Genomic DNA, 25,765 nt, shown 5'->3' on the forward strand with positions numbered 1-25,765 from the left:
CGTAAAAAGTACAAAGTTTAACAACTTACTGAGCCTAGTCCTTCAATGAGATTGTCTTTTGAACTAATACATGGCAGTTGTGTCACCCCTTCCAAAAGAAGCATTCTGATTACATTTCATAACTTCCTAGGTTTCACACCTATGTCAGTATCTCATCATAAATTCACATGCAAGTCTTCATGCTCTGAAATGCACCCACACTTCATATTGTGTGTACATAAAAGAAAGATGTGTTGAAGCTTCAAAGTGATGAAGTTTAAAAAGTAATCAATTTGATCCTTTCTGGTTTTATCAGGGGTCTTCAATACCCTATTTTTTATTACAGACTGAAATTCTGAAGTATAGAAAATAAAAGCCCTGATTGAAAATGTGAACATTAGAATGAATATAGTTTTTTTAATCATAGGTCTATAATTTCCTTAGGAAGACATTGAGATGGGTTGAGGTTATCATTTTTAATTGTGGTTAACATCTTATTGTGACTCAGGTTGGTGTCTCAGAATAGTAACAGATGTCAGGAATGGTTAAGATGGGTTTGTTTTTCATGCCTGGCACCATAATACAATAGCACTTTTGGCTTCTGGTGAAGGAAAAAACAAAGTGCTTTTTACAGAGCCCCTTGGTACCAATTAAAAGTTATGCCGGTGTTTAGAGAAGTGATGCTGATGTTTGTCTCTGAGGTGAATTACTTGGAATATGTGTTTTACTCATCAAGTAGTACAGGAGTACTTGGCAGCTCTTACTCTGTGATTTCATGGCATGATTTAAAATGGGAACTGTAAGCTATAAACCAGGAACAATAGCTCTTACTCAGTGAACAGGAAGACGGGGAAGTACTTGTTAAAGCTTGTCAGTGAAATTTTATTTTTATGCACTACTTATCTGTGGGGTCACAATGCAGACATCAGCTTCTCAAATTAATCAGGAAACAATTTCCTCACAACTTGCAGCCTCTTCCTTCAAGTGAGCAGTTAATACTAGTGACTCAAAAACATCAGTGATCACTTCTCCCTCACTGAAAATGAGCATATCTCACTAGCTTTAATCGTTAAAAGCTGTAATAGGCCACTGAGAGATTTCTGATAGACTGTCTAGATTAAAGAAAGTCTAAAGAACAAAACAGTAAGCAGAACTGCCTCGTGGCTGAAGTAGCAAGCCTTCCCAAGCCAGAGGTGCATGAGAGCTCCTGTTACCTCCATTAAATTTGGCTTGTACCATGAGATTCTACAAGTTGAAGCAGAGTCTTAGAGCTGGTTTTTTTTTGGTTTGATTTTTTTTTTTTTTTTTTTTTTTTTTGGTGGGGAGATATGGAGGAAAATGAAGTTCAAAATGAAATTTTATGCTAATGAGTTCTGTATCTATTTCTTCATCTGACTTTGAGAAGATCAAGACCAGCCATCAGCATAAAAAGTTGTAGATCATGCAGATAATTTGTAGCATTTTGCCAAGCTGGTGAGAGACCAGAAGTCAAACTTGATTTTTTAATTTTAAGCTTTCAAAAACCAAATACCTTAATTTATTTCATACATCTTGTAATATTTGGATTTTATATCTAAAGCTGTGAGGCTTATAAGAAATTTAGTGGGGGTAAACCAGGCTCTACTGGGCCATCTTACTAATATTCACAAAATTATTAATTTCTTTGTTTTCCAGGTATGTCAATTCAGAGAATTAAACATACACAGAAGAATTTCTGTTAAGCACAGTCAGGAGATACCCTTTGTCTGTGGTGTAATGGGATAATTTTTTTATTTTAAGTTTCTAGTTGCTGTCTCATATGCTTTTGTTCAGCTCTAGCATGCATGTAGAATGTTCTGATATTTGGTGCTGTTATAGTGCTGCTGTCAGGTGTGCTGTGCGTGGTTGTTGTTCCCTAAACACAAATGGTGAGCCAAGAACAAAACTTCTGATCCTTGTGGGCTGTTGCTTCTAACTTTAAATTGATGTAACAGCTTTTTTCATTATTCACACCTGCAGCCAAGACAGAACTTATGTACAAGTTCACCCTTGTGTCAGGCTTGAAGCCAGAGTGGTTATGTGAAGATGAGCTGGAAAAGGTGCTTGTAGAGTGAAATTTGAGGTGTGTCTCTGTCCTTCAGAGGAGATGGCTCACTGAAAAGCTTGCCTGCATGGGATACCATGGAGCCATGATACTGTGTGATGTCCTTTCCCTCTGATTACCAGTATGGACACACTTGGTGTTTCAGGGAGCTGCAGATGATATTTCCCGAAATGCTGCTGTTTCCCCATCATCCTGTCTACCAACATCTTGCAGCCCTGCAAGCAGAAGTTGTCCTTAGTGTTGCAAGCTTGCCAAAGTAGCAGTTGCTACATGGTATTTTTGCTATTGCATCAGAGCTGTAGAAGTAATTTCTGCTTTCCCGCTTTGTTTTGTGAAATTTTCTTTCCCCCCCACCTCAGTGCTGATCAGAACTGGTGGCTACTAAATGCATGATCCACAGTGGCATGTGTAAAACACTTAGCCTTTTAATGCTGATAAATTGCCATCCCTGCAATGAGCTCTTGTCATTTAGTCTGTGCTCTGCCTAATTAGAAGATTATCTGGATAGATGGCAGGACAGTTTTCCTGTTTGCTGTCATTGTTCATCTCTACTTCCTTGGATCCTCTTTCGTAGGATTAACAATAGAAAATATAATACAAATAGCAGTGGTTGAACTGCATCTGGGAGAATGATAAAGCAAATTTATTTGTAGTTGTGAAAACCTGGGAAATAAAACAGTTGTAACCTGGATTAAACCTTTTAAAAATGTTTAGCAAAGTAGACTGTCCTAGACCTTTTTGAGGGTAGGGGTAGAGCTGGTTTAAATATTGAATTTGACTAATAAAAATATTACCTTGGATCTGAAATGCTTTTATTCCCTGTGTCTTTATACAAAAAAAAAGAAAAATTGAGGAACTCTTTCAAATGAGAGCCGTGTTCATCAGAGAAGATGAAACTTTGCAAATTCTTTAGCTTAAACAATTAGTCCTACACAGAACTTTAGGTCACTTGTAAAAAAACCTGGAATGCTTTTATGCTGCTTAATCTGTGACATATTGGCGTTTCACATCCAATTTTTTCCTCTCCTCTGAAGTTAATCCTCTGAATGTGATGGATTTGTAATTCAATCTGGAAGGCACATGGAAAATATTAGTGACCTTTGCCTATTAGGGGTCTGAGAGGCCTTGCACAAGGGTAACTTTGTTCTTGCTGGTGTATTGCATCTTTGTGATTTTTTCAGCCTTGAGAAATCACACCTTGTGAAGTAGGGCTCTGAGCTGGTTGTTCCCCATGCCTTGCCCCATCCCTTCTCCTGTGGAAGAATTTCACCATGAAAATAATACCTTGAATGGAAGTATCATTGATGTGAACATTTGGGGTGTTTACTGCCATAATAGATAGTTGCAGAGTTATGTAGCTGGTGGAGTCTGAGCAGCACAAGCCTCATCATTGCCCTGAAAAGAACCATGTGGCAGGGGAATGGAGACTGGCTAAGGAGTGACAGCAGTAAAGCTGATTGAAGAGATTCCTGCCTTGGTCACCCATTCTCCCCCTTGTGCTGCAGATTTGTGGCTCTCAAGTCTGGGACAGAAAATGTTGAGAGTGCCTGTGGTACTTGTCTTTCCAAATGGAGGAGTTTTAACAGAGAATAGCATTTTCAGTGTCTGCTGGAGGATTTTAAAGCCTAAATGTGTGTTTATGGACTTCTTCTTTACATGGTAAGCAGAATCTGGAGGTTGAATTGCAACACAAAACTATTAATGGTTTGTGGAAGTTGAAATCAATTTGTTTGTGTTCTCATTAGCTGGTTAGGCTTCCGACATAAAAATAACCTTTCATCATGTACTGTTTGTTTCTAACAAGGGCTGACCTGAGTACCCTGGTGCTTTCCTACAGCATATCCTGTAGCTGTTTAAATTTTCTTTGGTCTTTTCAAGTGCCTGTCCAAACTGTGTGACTCAGGGCAGGGGTAGAGTTCCTGTCTGAAATTTTCCTTGTTCGTGTCTTTTAATCACTGAAGAGATAAATCAATGGTAAAAATCAGACTTCCTTAAACAGCACTGCAAGAGCAGGTGCTGTGATTTCTGCATCATAAAAGAAGCTTCAGAAAGATACATGAAAGGTAGAATCATAAACACATTTAGGCTGGAAAAGACGTTGAAGATCATCAAGCCCATTTGTATTGTAACATTGCCAGGTTTATCACTAACCTATGTGCATTATCAAGGCCAGTGTATTCTCAAGGACAAGGATTCACAAGGAATCAAGGATAGATTCTTTCTATTATAAGGATCCTAATCCTGAATTTGCTTTGGGGGGCATGTTTGGCTGGAAGTTCATTATAGTCAAGAAAAACTTTGTAACAGTGCCCTAAACTATCTCAATAATTGAATAGAAATTGAAAACTAGAAATAGTCAAAAAGCATGTCTGTTATTATCCATATGGTTTGGTAAATGTGATGGATTAACAAATCAAATTAAATCTGGAGAGCAAAACCTCTGAATTATGGAGCTTGTGGAAAAGAACAGTCTTGGCTTGGATGAGCATACTCTTTGCTGGGTGGAAAACTGGCTGGATGGCTAAGCCCAGAGAGTGGTGGTGAGTGGGGTTAAATCCAGCTGCTGGTCTTCTGGAGGGCAGGAAGGCCTAGCAGAGAGATCTGGACAGGCTGAATCCATTGTCTGAAGCCAGTTGTATAGGGTTCAACAAGGCAAAGTGCTCAGTCCTGCCCTTGGGTCACAACAACCCCAGGCAGTGCTACCAGCTGGGGGAAGAATGGCTGGAAAGCTGCCCAGGGTAAAAGGATCTGGCAGTGCTGGTCAACAGCAGCTGAACATGAGGCAGCAGTGCCCAGGTGGCCAAGAAGGCCAATGGCATCCTGGCCTGGATCAGCAATGGTCTGGCCAGCAGGAGCAGGGCAGTGACCGTCCCCTGTACTCAGCACTGGTGATGCCACACCTCAAATCCTATGCTCAGTTCTGGGCCACTCACTGCAAGAAGGACATTGAGGGGCTGGAGCGTGCCCAGAGAAGGGCAATGGGGCTGGGGAAGGGTCTGGAGCACAAAACTCATGAGGGCTGGCTGAGGGAGCTGGGGTGTTTAGTCTGGCGAGAGGGAGGCTGAGGAGAGACCTTAATGTTCTCTACAGCTTTGTGAGAGGAGATTGTAGGGAGATGGATTTCTGTCTCTTAAGTAACAAGCAGTAGAATGAGATGAAATTACCTCAAGTTACAACAGGGGAGGTTTAGATTGGATAGTAGGAAATCTTCACTGAAAGGCTTGTCAGGCACTGCAACAGGATGTCCAGGGAAGTGGTGGAATTGCCATCTGTGGATGTGTTCAAGTGTGTCCTTGTGATTCTTGGGGATGTGGTTTTGGGGTGGGCTTGTCAGTGCTGGGTTAATGGTTAGACTCAGTCTTAAAGGTGTTGTTCCAGCCTAAGCAGTTCTGTTATTCTAACCTATGATCCTATCTCTCTTAAATTTCTGGTATTATTTACATTGAAGACTTTCCAGTCAGTAGGTTACACAGCCTGATGCAAAAAGGCACAGTTTTCGTCTCCCTGCTCTTCCACAGAGTACCAAATGATTATGCATTTCAACAGAGGGGTGCAAATCTTCAATCTCTGCTGTTCCTTGCACAACTATCAGCCTTGAAAGCAAGGAAACACCTCTTTCCTTGCATTTAAAATTAAAAATATGAAACGAAGCTAAGCTTGATTTTTCTTGTCTTTTTTTCCCCTCCCTTTCCTGCACTGAGCAGGGACAAACAGAGAATCTTAGCAGGTACTGGTGGGATGGAATTTCAGTCCTGGCAGGCTCAACAAAATCTGACCCCCCACCCCCTCCTCCTTTGTGCTACAGACATGACAAGAAAGTCCCTGCCCTCATGAGCTTCAAATTTGAATGGAGGAAGCGAAGGTTATAAGAGGAAACAAAACTAATAGGGCCAGCTGACTGAACTGAAGCCCCCACAGCCCATCAGGAGTAAAAGCAGGAATAGAAACACATCAGTGAAATCCCAAGGAGGCTAAGGTCTACCCTGCTGTTCACACAGGAGGATATCCTCAGGCTATCCTGTATCTTCCTGTCCTCAGGAAATAATTCAGACAGGATGAGCCCTCAAAACAGCTCCATGGATATGCAGAGAGTAACCACAACTTAAAATCCCCTGGCTTCTCCCCCGTAAAACAACTGGCTTGATTTCACATGGAATATCCAATTGGGGAAAACAAAGCTATCACATAGAGGATTGAAATTCAAGGCATCACAGAAAGCCTTTCAGACGCTCACAATCTTGCCAGAAACCCAAAAGCATAAAACTATCAGGTGCTGATTTACCAACTCACATGGTATTAGATGCTTTTGTTTAAAAGCTGCCCTGTGAATTATAGTCTTTTTAGGTAAAGGCTTGGCTGTGCTGCCCTGTCTCTGTAGTCACTGATGACCTTAAGGTGCTGCTGAGAAGGAAGTGGGTTTTAGCCCACATGTCCTGTTTTGTCTTTGTACTCTACTCATTGCCTGAGTTCCTGAATACTTCCAGAAGTACATTAAGCAGACTAACATCTGTACAATAGCTAACATCTGTTGAGCCTTTTTTGTCTCCTCCCCAGGGGAGATGTGTGGCAGAGTGGCTTGTTTTATTTCCAATGGACTTTTTAAATAGCAAAAAAAACACATTACAAAAACCACCTTGAGAGAAGTAATCTTTGAGAGGTTAACAAAAGCACATGGTACATGTGCACTTATAAGCTAAAGATACAGAAAGGTGCTATATAGTTCAAGCAGAAGGCACCAGGGTGGGGTTTGGCCATTCCTGCCAGTGTGAGTTTGTTCAGTAAACTGGTCAGGGGAAGGTGCCTCACCCTGAGCTGATCAGCTCACTTCTCTGTAGAAAGTTTCTCTGAGCTGAAGGATTAAAGCTGTTGACTTGAGCCTTCAATCTGATGCTCTCATCATCCTCATGGGCTCAATGCCTTGTGCTGCCCACTGACATTTGTCCTCAGCTCAGGGAGCGCAGTTCTCAGCAGCTCTGCCTTGGGTAGTGCCTACAGCCTTCCATCAGAGCTGCCTACCTCACAAGCCATCTGCTGTAGGTTTGCTTTTATTTTCACCAAATGCTTTGTGAGTCTTTGGACTCAAAGGTGTGCAGGAAAGTACAAGGCTTTCTTAATTGAGCAATGTTCACAAAGGTTTTTGTATGTGGAACTGAAATTTAAGTGTTCAGTTTCCCATCCTGCCTGCCTCAGCTGACAAGAATTTCTCTTAAAAACTTATTCATAACTTATGAGTTTCAGTGCTGCTTTTTCTAATTTTATGCTTCCTCTTATTAGTATCAGAATGACTGTTCTTGTGTCAGTAGATCATAGTTTTCATCTGTAAAACATTTCTGTTGCATCACTGATGATGATGATTGTGTTGTTATTTTTTATCAGACTTGCCACATAGTCCTGTTTACAGAGGCTTAGAACTTTGGGCTGAGTAACTGGTTTGCATTAATTCTAGAATAGTTTAGTTTTAGAAATGAACGATGCCATCGTCTCTTCGAACCTCCCCCACAAAGCAGGGCCAATTTAAAAATTGTTTAGGATTGCTCAGGACCTTGTGCTTACTGCTGACATCCTGGATACAGTTGTAATTATGAAAATTTTAATTGGAAAAACCACATATCTGCTGGTATACCATTACCATTGTTTTAACCAGCAGTTAAGGTATTTTAAATGTGTACTAAAGAGATTTTTTTTTCCTTTATGCTGTTGTGGTCTGTTTGTAAAAGTCATTGCTTTTATCTTGCTTCATTTGTGTAAGAGTGGGGAAAAACCTTTCTGGTTCAACTTTTTAATGACATCTGCTGAAGGAAAAAAAGCTATAAAAATACCCGGTTAATTTGAGTCCTACAGTAGGCATCACACAGTTGCTGGGGTTTATGACCTGTTTGCATGCCTGTTCCATAAAGAATGGTGAGATGAGACAATTGTTTGAGACCCAGCAGCCCCTGTGCACAGCCCTGCACACTCCTGCTGCACGCTTTGGCTGCACAACAGCTCCATCTGCTGTTCCTCAAATGCAGCTTTCCCTGTGTGTCCAAATCTTTCACCTCACAATTTTACATTGATTCTTGGGCTTCTTCCCTCGGCCTTGACAAATTTTAACACAGTTTTCACTCTTGTGAGAAGATACTCCTTGGGATACCACTACACTGTGTTTTGATGTTCTGGATTTAGAATTTCTTTGAATTTCTTGGCAATAACCAGCATTTTTGACACTTTTTTCTCTGACTGCCTTACAAACATTAGGTTTTGTTTTGTTTTGTATTTTTTTTAATTCATGTTTTATGTCTAACCTTTGCAAAGACAAGCTAGTACAAGGTATGAAGCCCCATCATCTGGAACTGAAGGAGTTCTTTCTCTTCAGCTGAGTAATAGCTACTTGTGATTTTTTTTTTTTTTTTTTCCTGGAGAAGTCTGGATTTGGGTTTGTTCTGCCTGGGATCCTACATATGTCCACGGTTGGATGTGCTGTGAGTGTGATGAACAGAGGCAATCTAGCTGTTGTGGGAGTATCAAATTTCTACAGATTGAGGGAGGAATAGGAAAGAATAACATGGCTGATGGGAGGGAGGGAGTGTACAGCATGTCAGAGTCAAGACAGAGGATCATGACTCTTTGATCAACATGGTTACTAAAACCACCAAAAGAGAACTTAAATTCCTGTATTTTTCTTCCTCTTGGTTTTGAAAGACAGGCTCACTAGAGCATTGTGATTTTGTGGTTTGTTTTGGGGAAGTAGATTTGCAGATCACATCAGAGGAAAACTCCAGTAAATCACATCTCTAAAGAAAACTAGCCACAATTTGGGAAAAGATGTGCATGTTGGAGTATCACTCTCCTAATTTTCTAGCTCCTGAAACAGTAAGATGGGCTTTAGAATCTGTTCTGCACAATACCCCATTGGATAAGCTCAGCCTGGTATCAAAAATTTTCTCTCTGTTTTTCTTTTTTTGTTTGCTTGGTTTTTGGTTTTTTTGGGGTTTTTTTTGTTTGTTTGTTTTTGCTTTGTTTTTCCCTCTGTACTCTTTTTTTTCTGTTGCATGTAAAGTTGCCTGCACTGGTATATATCTTTGTAATTAGGAAAATTGAATATTTTTTGGGGTGCAGTCCTCTAGCTGGCACTCTGGCTTTGGGCAGGAAGGATGCAGAGTCAAGTTCTAAATCTAAATATTTTATTTTAGATGATTCCATAAAAGGCAAGCAGGACACATGGGCCTGTTTTTCCTTTTTCTGGCAAGTAGCCTAACAAGAAATTTTAAAAAGAAAAATAATTTCTTCTATTTAGAAACAGACATGGAACAAAAGATGTGTTAGTTGTACTTTCTAACAGTGTTGGAGTTTTTCAAACTATACAGTGACTTTTTAGATGTGCCTTAACTGATTGTTCTCTTTAATTGTCCCAAGGTCTTATGACCAGAGACTTTCTCAGTTGCTGACCTTGTTCTGCCTTTCTGCATTTAATTACTCTTAGCAGGTAAAACTAAAATTACTAACTGTGCAGGTGAGTTGTCAGTGTGAAACAAAACCATTGTGTGCTGTCAGTACTGAAGTTCAGGGAAAGAGCCCTGAAATATGCACATGATAGCATCACCGTGTACTTATGAGTAAGGAGCAAGTGGTCTCCTTGAGGAAAACTTTGAGAGGACATAAAATAGCTTTATTTGGGTCTGGAAGCAGTCACGTCACTCAAGTTACTTATTGAAGGCAAATATTTTGTCTCTTGTCCGTCCACACCATGCACAGACCTCCAGCTGTTCCTGCTGTTGTAGCAGTGAGCTGCAGCACACACATCCTCCCACTTGAGTCCAAGAGTGAGTAACCTCTGAGGGAGTTCAGAAAAGACATTTTGCAAAAGACTGTACATGAAATAAGTTTCTGTGCTCTCTTTGACCCAAAGCAAATAAAAGTACCTGGTGTGGAGTAGCTGGATCCTGCAGGTCAAGCACTAGGCTTTTCTGAGCTGCCTAAAGAATCCACCTAGGGGATATGTTACTGTCATAACAGCAAGTGCTTGGGTTTGGGTGCCATCTGCTGCTCTTCAACTTTAACTTGCAGATGTTCCCAAAACAGGGAATGTGAAAGTTTGTTTCCTGTAGCAGCTCAGAGGTGTGGCAGTTTGGCTGTGAAGGCAGAGGGATGGGTGAGCAGAGATCCTCAAGCCAGCAGATGTCAGGCTGTTACCACCAGCGGGAACTATGACAGGAAAAGGTGAATTGATGTGCTGATAAAAGTCAAAATTGGGAAGCTACAGGTCATCTTCAGCTGATGAATAAAAAGAGTAAAGAATTGTGAATACATGGTAATTAAGTAGGATAGGTCTTCTGAAGTAATTCTGTGGTTTGCTTTGATTTTTTTTATTTTTTTTTTTTTAAATATTTCATGGTAAAAGCCTGTATGGGTATTCCAGAATAAGATTATGCCTATGCAGGGAGTTACATGTAAAAGCAATTTACTTGTAAAAGCACGACTTTCCAGTGTGGATGAATTCTAGGGGAAGGGTCGAGGTGGATGTTGAATACAAAGCAGTGTGAGTAAAAGCTGGAAAAAATGACCTTAGGAATTGAATTTCTAATGAGAGAATAAGTCTTAACGCTGTGGGATTTGGATAAAGGGGTATGATGTATATAGGCTGGCAATATTTGTAGAGCAGTGGTAAACAATAAAAACCCACTTTCTAACAAGAATCTGTTTAAATTTAATTCTTATGCCAGAAGGAGGTGGGATTTTTGTTGGTTTTAGTTTTGGAGTTCTTTTTTGTTTAGTTTGCTGGGTTTTTTTAATAACTAGGCTAGTAAGGTTTTCCTGAGACTCAAAACATCCTGCTGTGATGACTCTTTTTACTTATTGATACAGTTTTATTGCATGAGGTACTTTGTGACCTCTCAGCAGATTTGTCCGGCTTGCTAAATTTATTTAGAATATCTGTTAAGTAGGATGCTATAAATGGGGCATGGATTTTTTTTCTTAATGTCTGAAGATAGCATTTCTCTTTCAGTATATACACTTGTAATTTTGACTGGTTTTTTTTTTTTTCACAAAGAAGAAATAATTTGATGAAATAGGAATATAAATTAATGACCTTATTTTTTATCTGTTAAGTAACTGTCAGCACTCCCAGTGTGCTCCAGGATCAGTTCTAGCTTTCTGACCATGTTGCTGATGCTTGTTCTTACAGATTGATCACTTTGGATTTGATGAAAATCGTACATTCCAGCAGAGGTACCTGGTAGCAGATCAGTACTGGAAGAGGGACAATGGACCAATACTGTTTTATACAGGCAATGAAGGAGACATTGAGTGGTTCTGCAACAACACGGTAGGTGGGAAACAGTGGGATTACACTCCTGCCTGCCAGTCATGGCATCCTGAAAAAGAGAGGAGGAGCAAGAAGGCAGTCACAGAAGGTCGTTGAAGGATAAGTTTGTAATGGTTGCTGTGATTGTTATAGGAGGAAGAGGAAGCTGAACAAAAGCAGAGAAAAAGTTTAAGGCGGGTCAGGGTCCTATTTGAAGCCCAAACAAATAAAGGGATACACTTCTATTAAATTCCTGGAGCAGTGAAGAAAATTTCTAGAGGAAACACCGTTGTTGCCCTGAGCTAACAGTTCAGAATTTTGGACCAAATTAAACTTATCCTAGTACATTAGATTCCCCAAGTAAAATGGAAGGTTTTCATGTTTGGATTTTTGTTTCTCTATTAAGAAAAATATGAAGGGAACTGGAAATCAGAGCCAGATAATTCTTGTTCTCTACAGTACCTGTGGAAGTTTTTATATCCCTGACTGATACAAATGCAGAATGGAGTGTGTGGGTTTTTTCAGCCATTTCAATGCAAAGTCCAGTAACATGACAGGAGGTGGCATGTGCTGAGCTCAAAGTCACCAAGAACTGCTTGCATGCTTTGTGCTGCCAGCCGATGATCTCTGTCTGCTTCTTCTCATAGCTGGTGGTAACAAACTCTTATCAACAAGTAATAACAAATTGTACTTATTTATTAGTTGAAAATAACTGTATTGCAATGCTCTAGATTACGGGTTATTGCCAAACAAATTTTGTGTTTTCTGTAGCCTGTTTTATTTCCTGTGTGTTAAGCTTGTGCCATAGGAGTTCTGGTTCTGTTAAATTTCCTTTATGTAGTCACAAAACAAGGATACTTAATATTTCACAGCATTGAACTATACATACTGTCTTTGTATATATCAGCTTCCCTGGGCTGATAGCTGTTTTGTGTGTTTTCTTGCTTAAAGGATACCTTAAAACCAAATTGCACTCTGTCTTTCTAGTGGCATTTTGATAGTCATATCTTTCTAATAAAAAAATTAGAATACACTAGACTGAAACTAGAGACTTTCAAACAAGTTAAATCAATTATTTTCAGTCTCTGTTTTCCTCCAACCAGGGTTTTATGTGGGACGTGGCTGAAGAACTTAATGCCATGTTGGTATTTGCTGAACATAGATATTATGGAGAATCTTTGCCCTTTGGGAATGAATCTTTCAGTGTAAGTGTCATCTTTTGTCTTCCTAATAAATGTATTCCATACAAACATAATTCTGCATATTTTAATTCTTGCCAGGGCATTGGGTGTTAACGTGAGTAATATATAACTCTTTTGTAACTATCAATTCTAGAGTAAAAAATAAAACCAAACTAGAAGGTTCTTTTTCATGCTTCAAGGGACACCAGCAAAGAATATTTCATTTGTTCTCAGGCACAGATTTAGACTTGTGATTTTAGCTGTACCCCTGATTTTAGCTGTAGCTGCTATGGGGAATAGAAAGGCTTTTGCTGGAAATCACTTGTGCTGTCCATAACCTGCCTTCTTTCTCTCAGGATTCCAAGCATCTCAATTACCTGACATCAGAACAAGCTCTGGCAGACTTTGCAGTACTTGTTGAGTACTTAAAGACAACCATTGCAGGAGCCAAGCACAGTCCAGTCATAGCTATTGGAGGATCTTATGGAGGAATGCTTGCAGCCTGGTTTAGGATGAAGTATCCCCATGTGGTGGTTGGGTGAGTGTGCTCCTCCTGCTTAAACAGAGCAGGCATTTGTTACTGCTGTGCTGTAAATATTACTGTTCTGGGAGAAGTACCATAATTCAAGCTGGCTTGAATTTTTCAGTACTGGGAGAAGGATTCAAGTTACTTAGAATTTGGGAAGAGGTGCTGTTTGCCTAACAAAGGCAACAGTCAGTCAGCAGGTACTGGATGGTGTATTTTGTTAGAGTTATCTGTTAAATTTGTGAAAACAACACTGACTTGGCACCTAATTTTTTAGGGTCTCCAGACATTAGGCAGGTCTTTAATCTCTTCAACACCCTAGTCACCCTCTTGGAAACAAGCTAGAGAGTATATTTTCATGGACTGGGCCTCTCTTCATTTGAGTTCACACGATGCCTAGTGAGAAAGACCAAACTGATAGATGAGAATGAAAAACAATAAAGTAATCAAGTCTGAATTTCTACCTTTTCTTTGCTGATATTGTTGTACCAGTGTCCAAGACTTAGATCCTGCAGCAGCCTTTTGCATACCTACCTGTGGAATAATTTTGCAGCATTATGGTTGGTTCACCTAGAGCCCAGTGTCCAAGCTGAATTATAAATGCTGCCTAGATAGTGGTTATTGGGGGGGTATGGAAGTCCATTTTACAGGGGTTCAGGATCTTTTTCTGTCCCTTTGCAGAGCTCTGGCTGCCTCTGCCCCAATCTGGCAGTTTGGTGATCTGGTTCCCTGTGGCACATTTTTCAGCATTGTGACCAATGATTTCAAAAAGAGTGGCAAGGGCTGCTCAGAGAGCATCCGGAATTCCTGGAATGCTATTAACCACCTTTCCTCAACAGGTAAGACCTCACCAGTGCTTTTTCAAAGGATAGTAAAGATCAGGAGTGTGTTGTGACTTTCACCTGTGTATATATTGGGTTTTGTGAAACTCTGCTGCTAGTATTGAAAACTTCAATGTAGCAGTACTTTTAAATGCCTGTTTTGTTGTGTCACAAACTTCTTTCAGGCCTGGTGGGATGCAGAATCTAGGTCCAAACATTCCTAAGGTCAGATAAGCACAGACTTAAAAACAGAACCTCAAGGCTAATATTCCTTCTGACAAAATAGGTCAGATAGTTATTACTGTAAAAAAAGTACTTTGCCAACTGAGGCATTCAGGAAAAGAAAACAACTGCAGTCGCTATGAACTCAATGACGGGGATTCAGTTGGACTCGAGGATCTTTTCTAACCTAAGTGATTTTGTGGTTATACAGCTACCTGAAAAGAGGTTACAGTGAGGTGCTGACTAAAATTTCATCTGCTGTGCTTGTATGTGTGTGGAATAATTTCCCTAAATTAGTTAGGCTAAGCGAAAATGTTTTTTTAGTAGCAGCACAACTGACGTATGTGTTAATAGTACAATACATTAAATAATGTTTTATTCATTTATTTTTATTACAGATGCAGGTTTGCAGTGGCTTTCCAATGCATTTCATTTGTGCAGCCCCTTAAAAACTCCTCAGGATGCTGCTGTATTGAAAAATTGGCTGAGTGAAACATGGGTAAACTTGGCTATGGTGAATTATCCCTATAAAGCTGACTTCTTGCAGCCTCTGCCAGCTTGGCCTATACAGGTAATTTAGAATCAATATCTTTTAGAACTGATTATTTGGTTTAATTAATTCTCTCGTCCTCTCCTAGCTTCCACCTTTTCCTTTGTTTTCTTGGCTCCAAAGAAGCAATGGGCTGAGAAAAGACAACCAAGATACCTTGTGCATATCTTGGTTTGTTGCCTAACTGCCCCTTGTAGGTCTAACAGGTTATATCAACAGCCCAGGAGAAAAAAAAATGCCAGGGGTGACTGAGAAACCTCAGCTGCCCTGCAGAGCTGTTCTTGAGTAGCAGAAATGCTGCACAAAAAGCACATGCAATTAGAGTTTCTGATGTGAGACTTAGCTGACAGAGCTTGCAACTGAGCAAGTTTTGAGCCCATGTCCTTTTGGATGTGGGAAAACTAGTGAGAGAGAAAATGCATATCTCCACAAATACGTTTCTTGGAGGGTCCCTTCTCAAAGCAGAACCTCTTTTTACACTTGAAAGGCTTTGCTTGTGCAGTTCTGTTTCTCCTTGAAGTGTTCTTATTCTTTTAAGACTCTGGCTGAATTTCCCTGCAGGACTTTGGGTTAGAGTGTAAGGCAGGTAAGTATTTTAGACAGTAGTTAATTATAAAACAAAATCTTTCCCAGAGCTGCCTGATGGAGGAGAGAGGGAAATTAATCTGTCCTATGTGGCTGTCTGCAAAGAGCAGGATAAACACCTTGAAAATTATTTCTGCTTATAAACCTAACCCAGAAAAGGCCACTGCCCATCTGCACACTACTAATGTATGAAATCTGATTTATATAAGCTGTTAAGTTACTTTATTTTCTGAAACAGTAGCTCTGTTAGGACCCTGAGGGCAAGAAATGGGGAGGGAAATGTGGACTTGATCTTGGAGGTCTTTTCCAATGTTAATGAGTAGCTGGATGTTTGTATGTATGTTGTTTAATCTGTTCCCTCTTGTGAGCTACCTACTTCAAACTGCAGGGAACCCCAGTCAATACCTGGAGCTTCTCTGTTAGATATCTGTATGTGCTGTCTTTAATTACAGAGGTACTAAATACTATTTATTAAATATAATTTATTTTAAAGTATGGAAAATGGATTGAAAAATTTAGGGAATGAAACATTAAAGTGGAACTGTTGGGTTTTAAAAAAAATTTTAGTCAGGAAATAAAAAGTTTCAGGTTCCTCATAGTAGCATGCACTACACATATATGATACTGCATTTTGTGATAATCAGGGTGTCTAACTTCATAGACACTTTCTGGAAGTGGTCTGATTGTACTTGGGAGAGAAATTAATATCCTACCAGGTGTCATGTATTAATATTTAATTCCTGTAGATTGAGACGACTTCTTATCTCTTCATTGCAGGAAGTCTGCAAGTTCTTGAAGGATCCCAGTCTTTCTGACAAATTGTTGCTGCAGAATGTTTTCCAGGCAGTAAATTTATATTACAATTATACAGGAGAGGCCTCCTGCTTAGATGTGTCGCAGACTGCAACAAAGAGTCTGGGTGAAATGGGTTGGTACTACCAGGTATGCTCACTAATCTTTATAAACTGCAAGTCAGTGGTGGTTTTTTAATCTAGAGCTGATGAGAATTGTCATTTAGCTGTCAATATATTGTGCCAGAAGTATTGATGTGTACTGATGACAAACATAATCACAAACCAAGCGTGATTGTAGTGGGGAAGGCAAGGCAGAAAAGAAAAGCAGCTTTCCCAGGAGGTTCAGATTGTATCTTCATTATCTAGCTACTTGCTGAAGTTCAGCTGTTCGTATAGACTGGAAAATAATGTACAGCAGACAATTATAAGTTGTAGGGCAGTCAGTTGGATGAGGTCTGACAGGGCCGAGTGGTGGGTCCTGCACTTGGGTCACAACAACCCCAGACAGGGCTAAAGGCTGAGGGCAGAGTGGCTGTAAAGCTGCCTGGTGGAAAAGGCCCTGGGGGTGCTGGTCAGCAGCAGCTGAACATGAGCCAGCGTGTGCCGAGAAGGCCAGTGGCATCAGCACTGGTGTGGCCAGCAGGAGCAGGGCAGTGACTGTCCCCCTGTACTGGGCACTGGTGATGCCACAGCTCCAATCCTGTGCTCAGTTCTGGGCCCCTCACTGGAAGAAGGACATTGAGGGGCTGGAGCGTGTCCAGAGAAGGGCAACGGAGCTGGGGAGGGGTCTGGAGCACAAGTCTGGTGAGGAGCTGCTGAGGGAACTGAGATGTTTAACCTGGAGAAAAGGAGGAGGCTGAAGAAAGACCTTAATGCTCTGTACAACTTTGTGAAAGGAGATTGTGGGTAGGTGGGTTTCTGTCTCTTAAGTAACAAGCAATAGAATGAGAAGAAATGGACTCAAGCTGTACCAGGGGAGATGTAGATTGAATATTAGGAAAAATGTCAAGCACTGAAATGGGCTACAAAGGGAAATGGTGGAGTCACCATCCTGGAGTTTTTTAAAAGATTCTGTGCACTTAGGTACATGGTTTAGAGGTGGACTTTGCACTTTTTGGTTTATGGTTGAACTCAGTCTTACAAGGTCTTTTCCAGCCTAAATGATTCTGTAGCAGGTAGGTAGTAATTACTGATCCAATGCTCTTTGAGCCTGCCTTTTTAAATACTGCAGTAACAGCTGTTGGATGTTCTCCTCAGAATGTACTTTATTGACCTGCCCTTTCTTTCAGGCTTGCACTGAGATGGTGATGCCCTTGTGCACAGATGGTGTCCATGACATGTTTGAGCCTCAGAAGTGGGACTTTGATGCACTTTCAGAAGAGTGTTACAGGATGTGGGGAGTGAGGCCTCGCCTCTCTTGGATTCTTTCTATGTATGGAGGAAAAAACATCAGTTCACACAGCAACATCATCTTCAGGTAAGCCTTGTTTCAACTGGTGGTGTAGAGTCCTCCACCAGTTTGGGTTTCTAGTGTAGTGGGTTTCTACTCCAAATAGCAAAGGGATAATAGCACAGGGATCTGTCTCCAGCACTCCAGCTGAATAAATGATGGGCATGCTTTGTGTTGCTATTGAGAGTAAAATGGTCAGTCTGCAGTGGCCAAAGAAGCCAACTGTTCTATTACTGCCTGTGTGACTCTAAAAGAAGCATCTGAGCTGGGATTCTGCCAAACATCTTCTTTCCATGTGGATTCCTTCTTACCTTGTGGCCAAATTCCAGGTTTCCCATGCTGGTGAATTCCTGTTTTTATGAACCCAAAGCCCTCTTGCTTTACACACAAAAGGAAAGTCTAAATGAGTTCTAGCTATAACACAGAATCTTGGTCACCAAAATTACTGCTCTGAGTGATAGCCTTGTGAAGGAGCTGGCATGGCATTCCTTTTTCCCTTTAATACAGAAAAGAGAGGGAAGTAACTTTGGGAGCTTTTCTATTACTGCCAACAGCTTTTTCTTTTAGTGGCATTTAGGCAAGTTTCAACAAACTTGCGTAAGATCCAGATACAAAGATGTCTCTATTTTTGTAAGGAATGCTGGTAATACAACAAAAGTTTGTCTGAAACATCTTTGTATGTGGACAAAAAGTGAAGAAATGTTTCAGTCTAGCACAAAAAACTAGTCCATGGTGCTTGCTCTCTATTCAGCCTTCACTTCCCTGACTTTTAGCATTAAACTCTGCTGTCTTTAAAAGAAGGTTCATGTGGTTTTTACTTATGCTGTGAGGTGATCCAGGTGAGTATTGTCTATCCATCTTACATGGGTGGGAGGTGTTCCACAAACCCATAGACCTCAGGAGTCCTGACTTGCTGTACCCATTGCCCTCTGTGGGAAGCTCCTGGATATGTATTCCTCTGTGCTCTGGTTAAAATTTTGCAAGGCCTTTTCATAATACACGTTGCCACTTCTACAAAGCAAGCTCAGAATCAGTCTTTTGAATGTGGTAGACAGGTATGCATTTTAAAAGTAGAAAGTTCTCACTTGAATTGGGGATTATTTTCTGGATTGCAGCTGTTAGTGTCGGTCTGTTTGGCTGCAAAGGCCTTTTGCTTTCCTCTTGTTTGCCTCTTGCTGTTTCTGTCCCAGCAGGATATCTACTCTGGAGGGAGAAATCCCACCCATTTTTGGAAAACTTTTTAATAAAAAAAATTTGTTGGTTTCACTTAGTTTCTGCGGAGTGTTGCTTATTTCCAAGGCTGCACAGCTCTGTACTGTGGAAATCTGCTTTGTAAGCGATAGACAAACAAACAAATCTAAATAAGGGTTTAAGAATTTATGCCAGCTGAAGGAGCTGGAAATGAGAAAAGCCTGAAAGCAACCAAATGAATGTTAAAGTAGTGCTGTACACACAAAGCTTTTGGATCTCAAGCTGGGATGTTTCTCTTCAAACAAATACATTGTCAACACTGTACATTTTATATAAGAGCCTTTTATCCTCAAACACTGCAGAGTGCTTTACAAAAAACATCCCAGTGTTTACCAGGGGATGTGGCTCCCTGTGGGGTGAAAAGGACTGTGTTTCAAGTGACAGGCAACTTGCACAACAGTGTAGAGCAGGAAGGGAAAAGTACTCCATCTAAAGAGAACCACTGTAGGGTGGATTTATCCAGACGCAGTGGGATTTGGCCAGGATGCTCAAACTGGTGCTGCTGCTTCTCCCTCTGTGGGCAGTACATCACTCTGCACAGTCACACTGTTGTTTGTACTGTGTGGGATTAATGCAGGGAATTCCATTGCCAGTCTGGTACCTTCCTGGAGTAATGTAGTGTGCAAGTGGTTACTTAGGCTGTGGGCAGGTGGTACTTGCCTGTTCTAGGCAGTACCCCTTTATTAAAACTAGTCTGAGGAAATTGGGGGTTTCAGAACACTGTTTCCCCTTTCCTTTCCAGCAATTTCCCCTCCTCTTATGAGAACATGCTGTGTACTTGTTGTGGAAGTGTTGCACAGTGGTGGGAAGTGACATTTTAACACTGCTCCTACATGTGGTGGCAGAGAGCTTGTAGCAGTTGTGGTGTCTCATCATCAGTGTACTGTGGTATTCAGAATCAGCCCAGGTTATATCAGACAGTATGAAATTTGGTGTGCACAGTCTAAAAATGGGGGTTTTCAATCTCAGTGAATCACACCTAGGTTGTAGGCTTCTAAGTCAAGGCACCACATATCCAGTCCTGCACTGGCACAGGAGAGGCAGAAAGTGAAGGCTCTGTTTTAAGAGATTCTGGTGCTGTGTGCAGATGGGAGAATTGTTAGCACTAAAGAAAGGAATGGAGGCAGAGAAGAGAAGACAGAACAATGTGTTGCTGAAGAGAAAAGGTTAGAGAAAAAAGATAACAGGAAACATGACAATTGTGGAGGGTGGTCATGTTAAAAAAGGATGCACAGACAGTGCTGCTACAATTGTGTAAAACTTCTGGGCAGGACAGGAGGGCTGAAGAAAATACAGGAAAGGGAACTGTGTGCTGTGGGATAGGCAGAACCCTGTGAATGCTGTCAAGGAAGTATATGAATTGAAAACAGGACTAGCATGCTGATTTTTGCATTAGTTTTTTTTCTGAAGTCCTGCTTGCTTGGCCACTGCTAGAAAGAAATGGCTGACTTATTCTTTCTCTTCTTTTGCTTCCTTGGTTTATACTGGGAAATTCCTGTCCTGTGACAGGGGCAACTGAGTACTTAAAAGCTTGCTTAGTTTTAACACATAAATAATTGATTCCAGTTGGAATTATCTTCATCTGCAAAAACTATAAAGATTTATGATTTTGTGGTGAGCCCTCCATCCCCCCTCCCTTCAAGTTTCACTTCCCAAACTGCATCAGTGCCTCTGGTGCCATCCTTTGGAAGGAAATGCAGAGGATGTAGCCAGAAGCTCACAGAAAAGCCTGTGGCATGCTTAGCTTCCACATGACTGGGACCAAAAGATCCAAGTTCATGTGCATCATGGGTCTCTCAGCAACTCATTCCCCTGTTGCCAAGGTGCTCTGCTGATTCAGGTGACCTTTTAAATCCAATGCTTTTGGCTTATTGGGCAGCTCTCAATGCTTTTTGTATTGCAGATACAAAATGTTTCTCTTGTCCTAAGTCATATTTAGAATCACTGAAAATAAAGAACTACATAAACTCAAGTTACTTAGTTGTTTTGGGTTTTTTTCAGTGGTGAAAAAAGTAAAATAGTAGTTTAGACTCCAGGTTTTTACTTCTGGTTATTTCTAAAAAAGCTTTTTAAAAATGCATTATTTTACTGTTATTTTCTGTTGCTACCATTGTGGTATTTTTCTAGCTGCATATCTCTGTGTCAAGGATGTTTTAATTCTTTAGCTTCCTCTAGAAATTTACCCTCTTATACCTCAGCCCATCTCTGACATTTCCTTTTGTGGGCAGGTCCGGTGTGTTAAGTGAGAAACAGATCTAGTTTTGTGTAGTTCCACAAGTATATGGATGTTGCTTTCTTTGTGCAGAAAGATGGGCCATGTGTGGGAAGGTCATTGCAGTAAAGGAAAATAAGATGTAATAGGGGTTATTGGGTCAAGTGCAAAGCTAGGAATGAGAGATGGAAAGCTCTCTCCCAGCCGAGCCGTTAGCCTGCTCTCTGGACTATTATTTGGAACCGTATCTATATTGTAAGGAATTTTTAAAATTGATCTAGGATGAGGGAGGAGGGGGAGTAAATGGTATTAAGTTGTCCTGTCACAGAGGAAGAGTCAGTTTAGACAGTTTTTTAAAGGATATAATCTTCATTTTCATATGGTTGTTATTAAAGTCAGTGCGCTAACAAACCATCCAAGCATTTCTTTGCAAAACCAGGTTGGCACTCAGCTGAAACAGCAAAAGGTAGAACTTCCTAAAAATTCAGCTCTGAAGGGTCCAGTGAGTAATTTGTTTATGGCAGACTGTGAAGAAGGAAAGCGAAGTGCTTCATTTTGGGAGTTGGGGCACGTTTTGGCAGAGGGAAACCTGAGACTTTAATGACAATTCCAGGTGGCAGGAGATTTCTCTTCAGAGACTTTTGCACTTTTATAGGTTATTATCTGAATTAGTAGATAATTAATGAGAAGTGTAGCCTTGCCTGAGCTGCTGATAGCTCCTTACCTCTGTCAAAAAGTTACTTCTTAGCAGAGGGGTGGGCACAGGACATTAAGACAGGGCTGAGCTCCGTTTCTGTCACTGCACATGCAAAACTAGTAGAAATACTGATGTGAGCTGCAGCTTTGCTGCTGACTGCTGTGCACATGTACCCTAATGAAATAGTCTTTCCTTACAGCAATGGTGGCCTGGACCCATGGTCTGCGGGTGGGGTGACCCAGAACATCACCAGTTCCCTCGTGGCCGTTGTGATCCCGGATGGAGCCCATCACCTGGACCTACGCAGCCGCAACCCTTTGGACCCCGAGTCTGTGCAGCAAGCTCGAGCCATGGAGATCTGCCTCATGAAGGAGTGGATTGAAAATGCCAGGCACAGCCACTGAAGTGGTACTGCAACAACTGTGGCCATTACACCTCTCTTGGCTTTGCTGGGAGTAGGGCCAGGCCTTGTGTTACGGTCATTGGAGCATTTCCTTCCTCACCTGCACCACAGTGGTCACCGTGGCTCGTGTCCATGAGAGAGGCAGGCAGCAGATGGATGGAGAGCATGCTCAGATGCTAAACTCCAGTCAAAGTGCATGGATTGAGCTGCCTGCTCTGGTTTGCTTTCCTCTTCTGCTCTTCTGAAATGCTTTACTTTACTGCACTGTAATGGGTTCCTGTTCTAGGCTTGTTGCTCTTCTCCTCACTTGGCTGAGTGATTGTTCCAACTGCTGGTGTATTCAACAGGGGATTACATGGGAGTGCTGTTGGTGGTGAAACTCTTGCTGCCTCCAGTGTGATTGAATTTCAGACATCCTCTGCTGGTGGAGATAATGAGGGAACAGAAATCACATCTTACTGTGATGTTTGGTGGAGATGTAGCGAGGGCCTAGGGAAAGTGGCTGTGCTGTTTGTAAGGAAACTAAACCCTTACCCAGCCCTTACCAGCTCTTATCCTTTGGAATCAGTGTTGGAAAATAAATATACAACTTTTGTCGTACCTAGTTTTCCAGCAGCTTATTAATCAGTGGATTTTTGTATTCTGTGCTGTACTGAATGGTCAGGGCTGGGCCCGGACTCACTCTGCTGATAACTGGCTGAGTATGCAGAATCTGCATCAAGATTTTACTACTTCTTTTGCTATGAGTCCTAATTCTCAGATATCTTCACTGTCTGTGCTGATGGTTACCAAAGAAAACTGAGTATATTTTGTATGTGTATGTGTGTGTATCCCTTACAAATACTTAGCTTTTTAAAATCAGGAAGCTTTTGAATCTATTCTCTTGAAGAGCAAATGTGACACTTGTGCTGGCTACATTTTATGAAGTGACAAATAATTGGGGCTGTGCCTTGTGTGGGTTCTTTCCTCCCCTCCTTTCTGTGTATTGTTCAAATTCTGCATGATCTGTTTGCTGATGGCTCTTCAATAAAAGCCTTTTAAAAAAATTTGTTTGCTGGACAAACTATTGAAAACACAGAATGCAGCTATTCCCTTGGATCAGCCTAAAGTCTGATGCTGAGCTCACCAAGCCAGGTGCACTGGGCTTTCTGTAAGGCTTCCAAACCAGACAAACTGCCCTGATTCATGAGACAGCATATCTGACATTAATAAATGGCTGGGGCAATCCCCTTGTTCTCCAGCTTTGGCTTCATTCACACTGCAGTCCTTCTTCAGAAAGGATTCTTTGCAGTTTAAAGGACAACTGCGTTTTAGAATGACTCAGGCAAGAACTCATGTCCCCAGACTCTTAAAATTCCATCTCTCTTAAAAAGTTTTCTCAGCTTTGGTGATATGCCTGACAGTTGAGTATATTCCTAAGATTCCAGGTGGCCTTTTCTGTTTCTAGTCTCCTCCTGTCCTCTGGGAACAAAGAGAGCCCAACACTGAATTTTTATCTTTCCAAACACTCCTGTGTTTCTTCTCTCCAATAGATTGTCTTTTTCCTCATCTTGTGTTAAACATGGCATTTATGTTCAGACTCTGCAGTCAGAACATTGCTGTGCTTTTGAGCGAGGTAATTTAGAGACTCCAGAGAACAAGGCCAGGGCTAAAGGATGAGCTGTGTAGGATTTGCCTGAAACATGTTGACTGAAAGCTGTTGGTGTTCCCCTTGTCCAATAGTTCCAGTTTTTGCTGTAAATATACTCCAGACTCTCACTCATGGGCTTTAGAACAACATATCCTTGATTCTTTTGAAACAAAATGTATTGGTTTTTAATCAATTATGTTACAGCAAAGTTTTTAGAAATACTGTTGTATCTTCTCACACATTAATTGATTGTGGTAATGTCCTGGTTTACTGCGGGGTGAGGAATGAAACCTGTAAGACTTAGTATAAATTTGGGGATCAGAAATTATTTACTTGAGCAAACAAGATGCCGGGTCCAATTAGTCCCCACTAATTTGGGGGATTCTAATTTAGGCACCCACTAATCCACTGATTGCTCAGGGTGCTACTCCAAGTGAAAATTTTGGAATAAGCATTTCCATGTTGTATGGATAAAGATGTGAACAGCCAAATGAACAGCTACTGTATATTGTTAGTCAGCTTGTGTCTCCTCTCTCTCCCCTGCTAGTGAACTTACTGTCTCAGGAAACAGCTGCTGCTTTGTTGTATGGAAAACACTTTTTAGTTTCAAGCTGCATAAGAAATTTAAAATTTCATTCTTCTTTCTCTTTGCACTCCTTTCATAAGCAAAAAAAGTTACCTTCAACAACATTTAGGACAACTTGCAATTTTTCAGTTTTAAGTTTTGTGAAATGACACTTGGAAAATTTTTTTTCAGAGAGGTTTTGTTTGTGTTTTGTGTTTGTTTGGGGGGAGTGTTAATACTCTTTAATGTTCCGTACAGTTTCTGTCTGTGAGACTGATTAAAGTGCACTTTGGATCAGGTTCTTATTGGTTTTTATGATATTTTTAATTGATTTTGCTTTTTTCCCGTCAAGCTGAGTAGGTCTTATTTATCTCAAACATTCAGAATTAATCTTAAAATCCATGTACACATCTCTGAATGCTACCAAGGGACTGCCTTGTGGTCTGGCTACCTTATCTAAATGTTAGCTCTACTGTGTATGTCATACAGATGAGAACGACTTGGGCCATAACCAATGGCCAATGGATCTTTCCAGGCATATGATGATGGGCCATACTTCATCTCAGGCTTATGTAAGTCCTTGGCTTGTGTCAGAAATTACTGGAATTTAGGATTGTATGTTTCTTACTCACTGGGAAAAAATGCAGAAGGAAAAAGAGTTCATGTTTTCCCCAAAGCTTAGTGGTGAGCCTGCAGTTTGTATCAATAAAAATGCATTAAAATAATGATGAGTTTCTGAAACTGGATTTTGTTTTGCAGGGACATCAATTTTTATGCTTTGGCAGATTCCAGGTTGTGCAAGTGACATTGTCTGGTTTGTACTTGACTCTTGAGCTCTTGAGGAGTGGGGGGAGAGCTGCTTACAGGAATCCTCGAGTCACACACATGGCAGTCAGGATGACAGATGGTGAGTCTGCGCCCCTTTGGGAGTTTCTCACTTCAGAGCTTTGGCTGTGGTGAGGAGCAGGTGTATGAGCTGGTTGTTCTCTGTAGGTGACCACGCTGAATGCAGTCAAGCTACCTATAATGGGAAAAGTCCATTTTCCTTTTGAAAGCTTTCCCAGGCAAACACGCACTTCCCACATGTCCATACTGAGGAAGGTTGTGAGGACAGATCTGTAATCTCCCCTGACCTGACAAGGGGAGGTTTTAACCAAATAGTTAGCAGGGCAGCGCTAAGGCTGCAGACTCTTGGGAAGGAGCTAAATAGGTTCTGCAACTCCTTTTGTTTGTAGGATAATTTTAATTTTGAAGATGATCAAATATTTCATCATCAAAAGCGAGTATAGATAGGAAACTCCCTCCTGGAGCATGGATTCCAAATCACAGGAAAAGTGAGAATTTTTGTCTCCCATGCTGTCTGCCCACCAAGGATGTTGCAAAAAATGTCATTATGCTTTAAATAAAGGGATTTCTTTTTCTACCACTGCTCTTAAAAGGGGTATTTAGCTGTTGTGAATTGAATCTCTAAGGAATAATGAGTAACCTAAAGAGCTTTATGTAGGTTAAAGACAGCACAGAGACTCTTGG

At 41.0% G+C, this 25,765-nt stretch overlaps 1 protein-coding gene across 1 annotated transcript in view; it reads left to right on the forward strand.

The window, feature by feature from the left end:
- The window catches only part of PRCP (prolylcarboxypeptidase), a 29,123-nt gene extending 4,589 nt beyond the window's left edge, over positions 1–24,534 (forward strand). The window contains exons 2-9 of the mRNA XM_059838515.1: positions 11,229–11,369; positions 12,452–12,553; positions 12,886–13,067; positions 13,737–13,894; positions 14,497–14,669; positions 16,011–16,175; positions 17,317–17,504; positions 21,837–24,534. Coding sequence (XP_059694498.1) covers positions 11,229–11,369; positions 12,452–12,553; positions 12,886–13,067; positions 13,737–13,894; positions 14,497–14,669; positions 16,011–16,175; positions 17,317–17,504; positions 21,837–22,041 — 1,314 coding nt within the window. The 3' untranslated portion in view covers positions 22,042–24,534. The remainder of the gene's footprint in view (positions 1–11,228; positions 11,370–12,451; positions 12,554–12,885; positions 13,068–13,736; positions 13,895–14,496; positions 14,670–16,010; positions 16,176–17,316; positions 17,505–21,836) is intronic.
- The last annotated feature ends 1,231 nt before the right edge of the window (positions 24,535–25,765 follow it).

The sequence above is a fragment of the Haemorhous mexicanus genome, chromosome 2 (assembly GCF_027477595.1).
Source record: "Haemorhous mexicanus isolate bHaeMex1 chromosome 2, bHaeMex1.pri, whole genome shotgun sequence".
Taxonomy (NCBI): Eukaryota; Metazoa; Chordata; class Aves; order Passeriformes; family Fringillidae; genus Haemorhous; species Haemorhous mexicanus.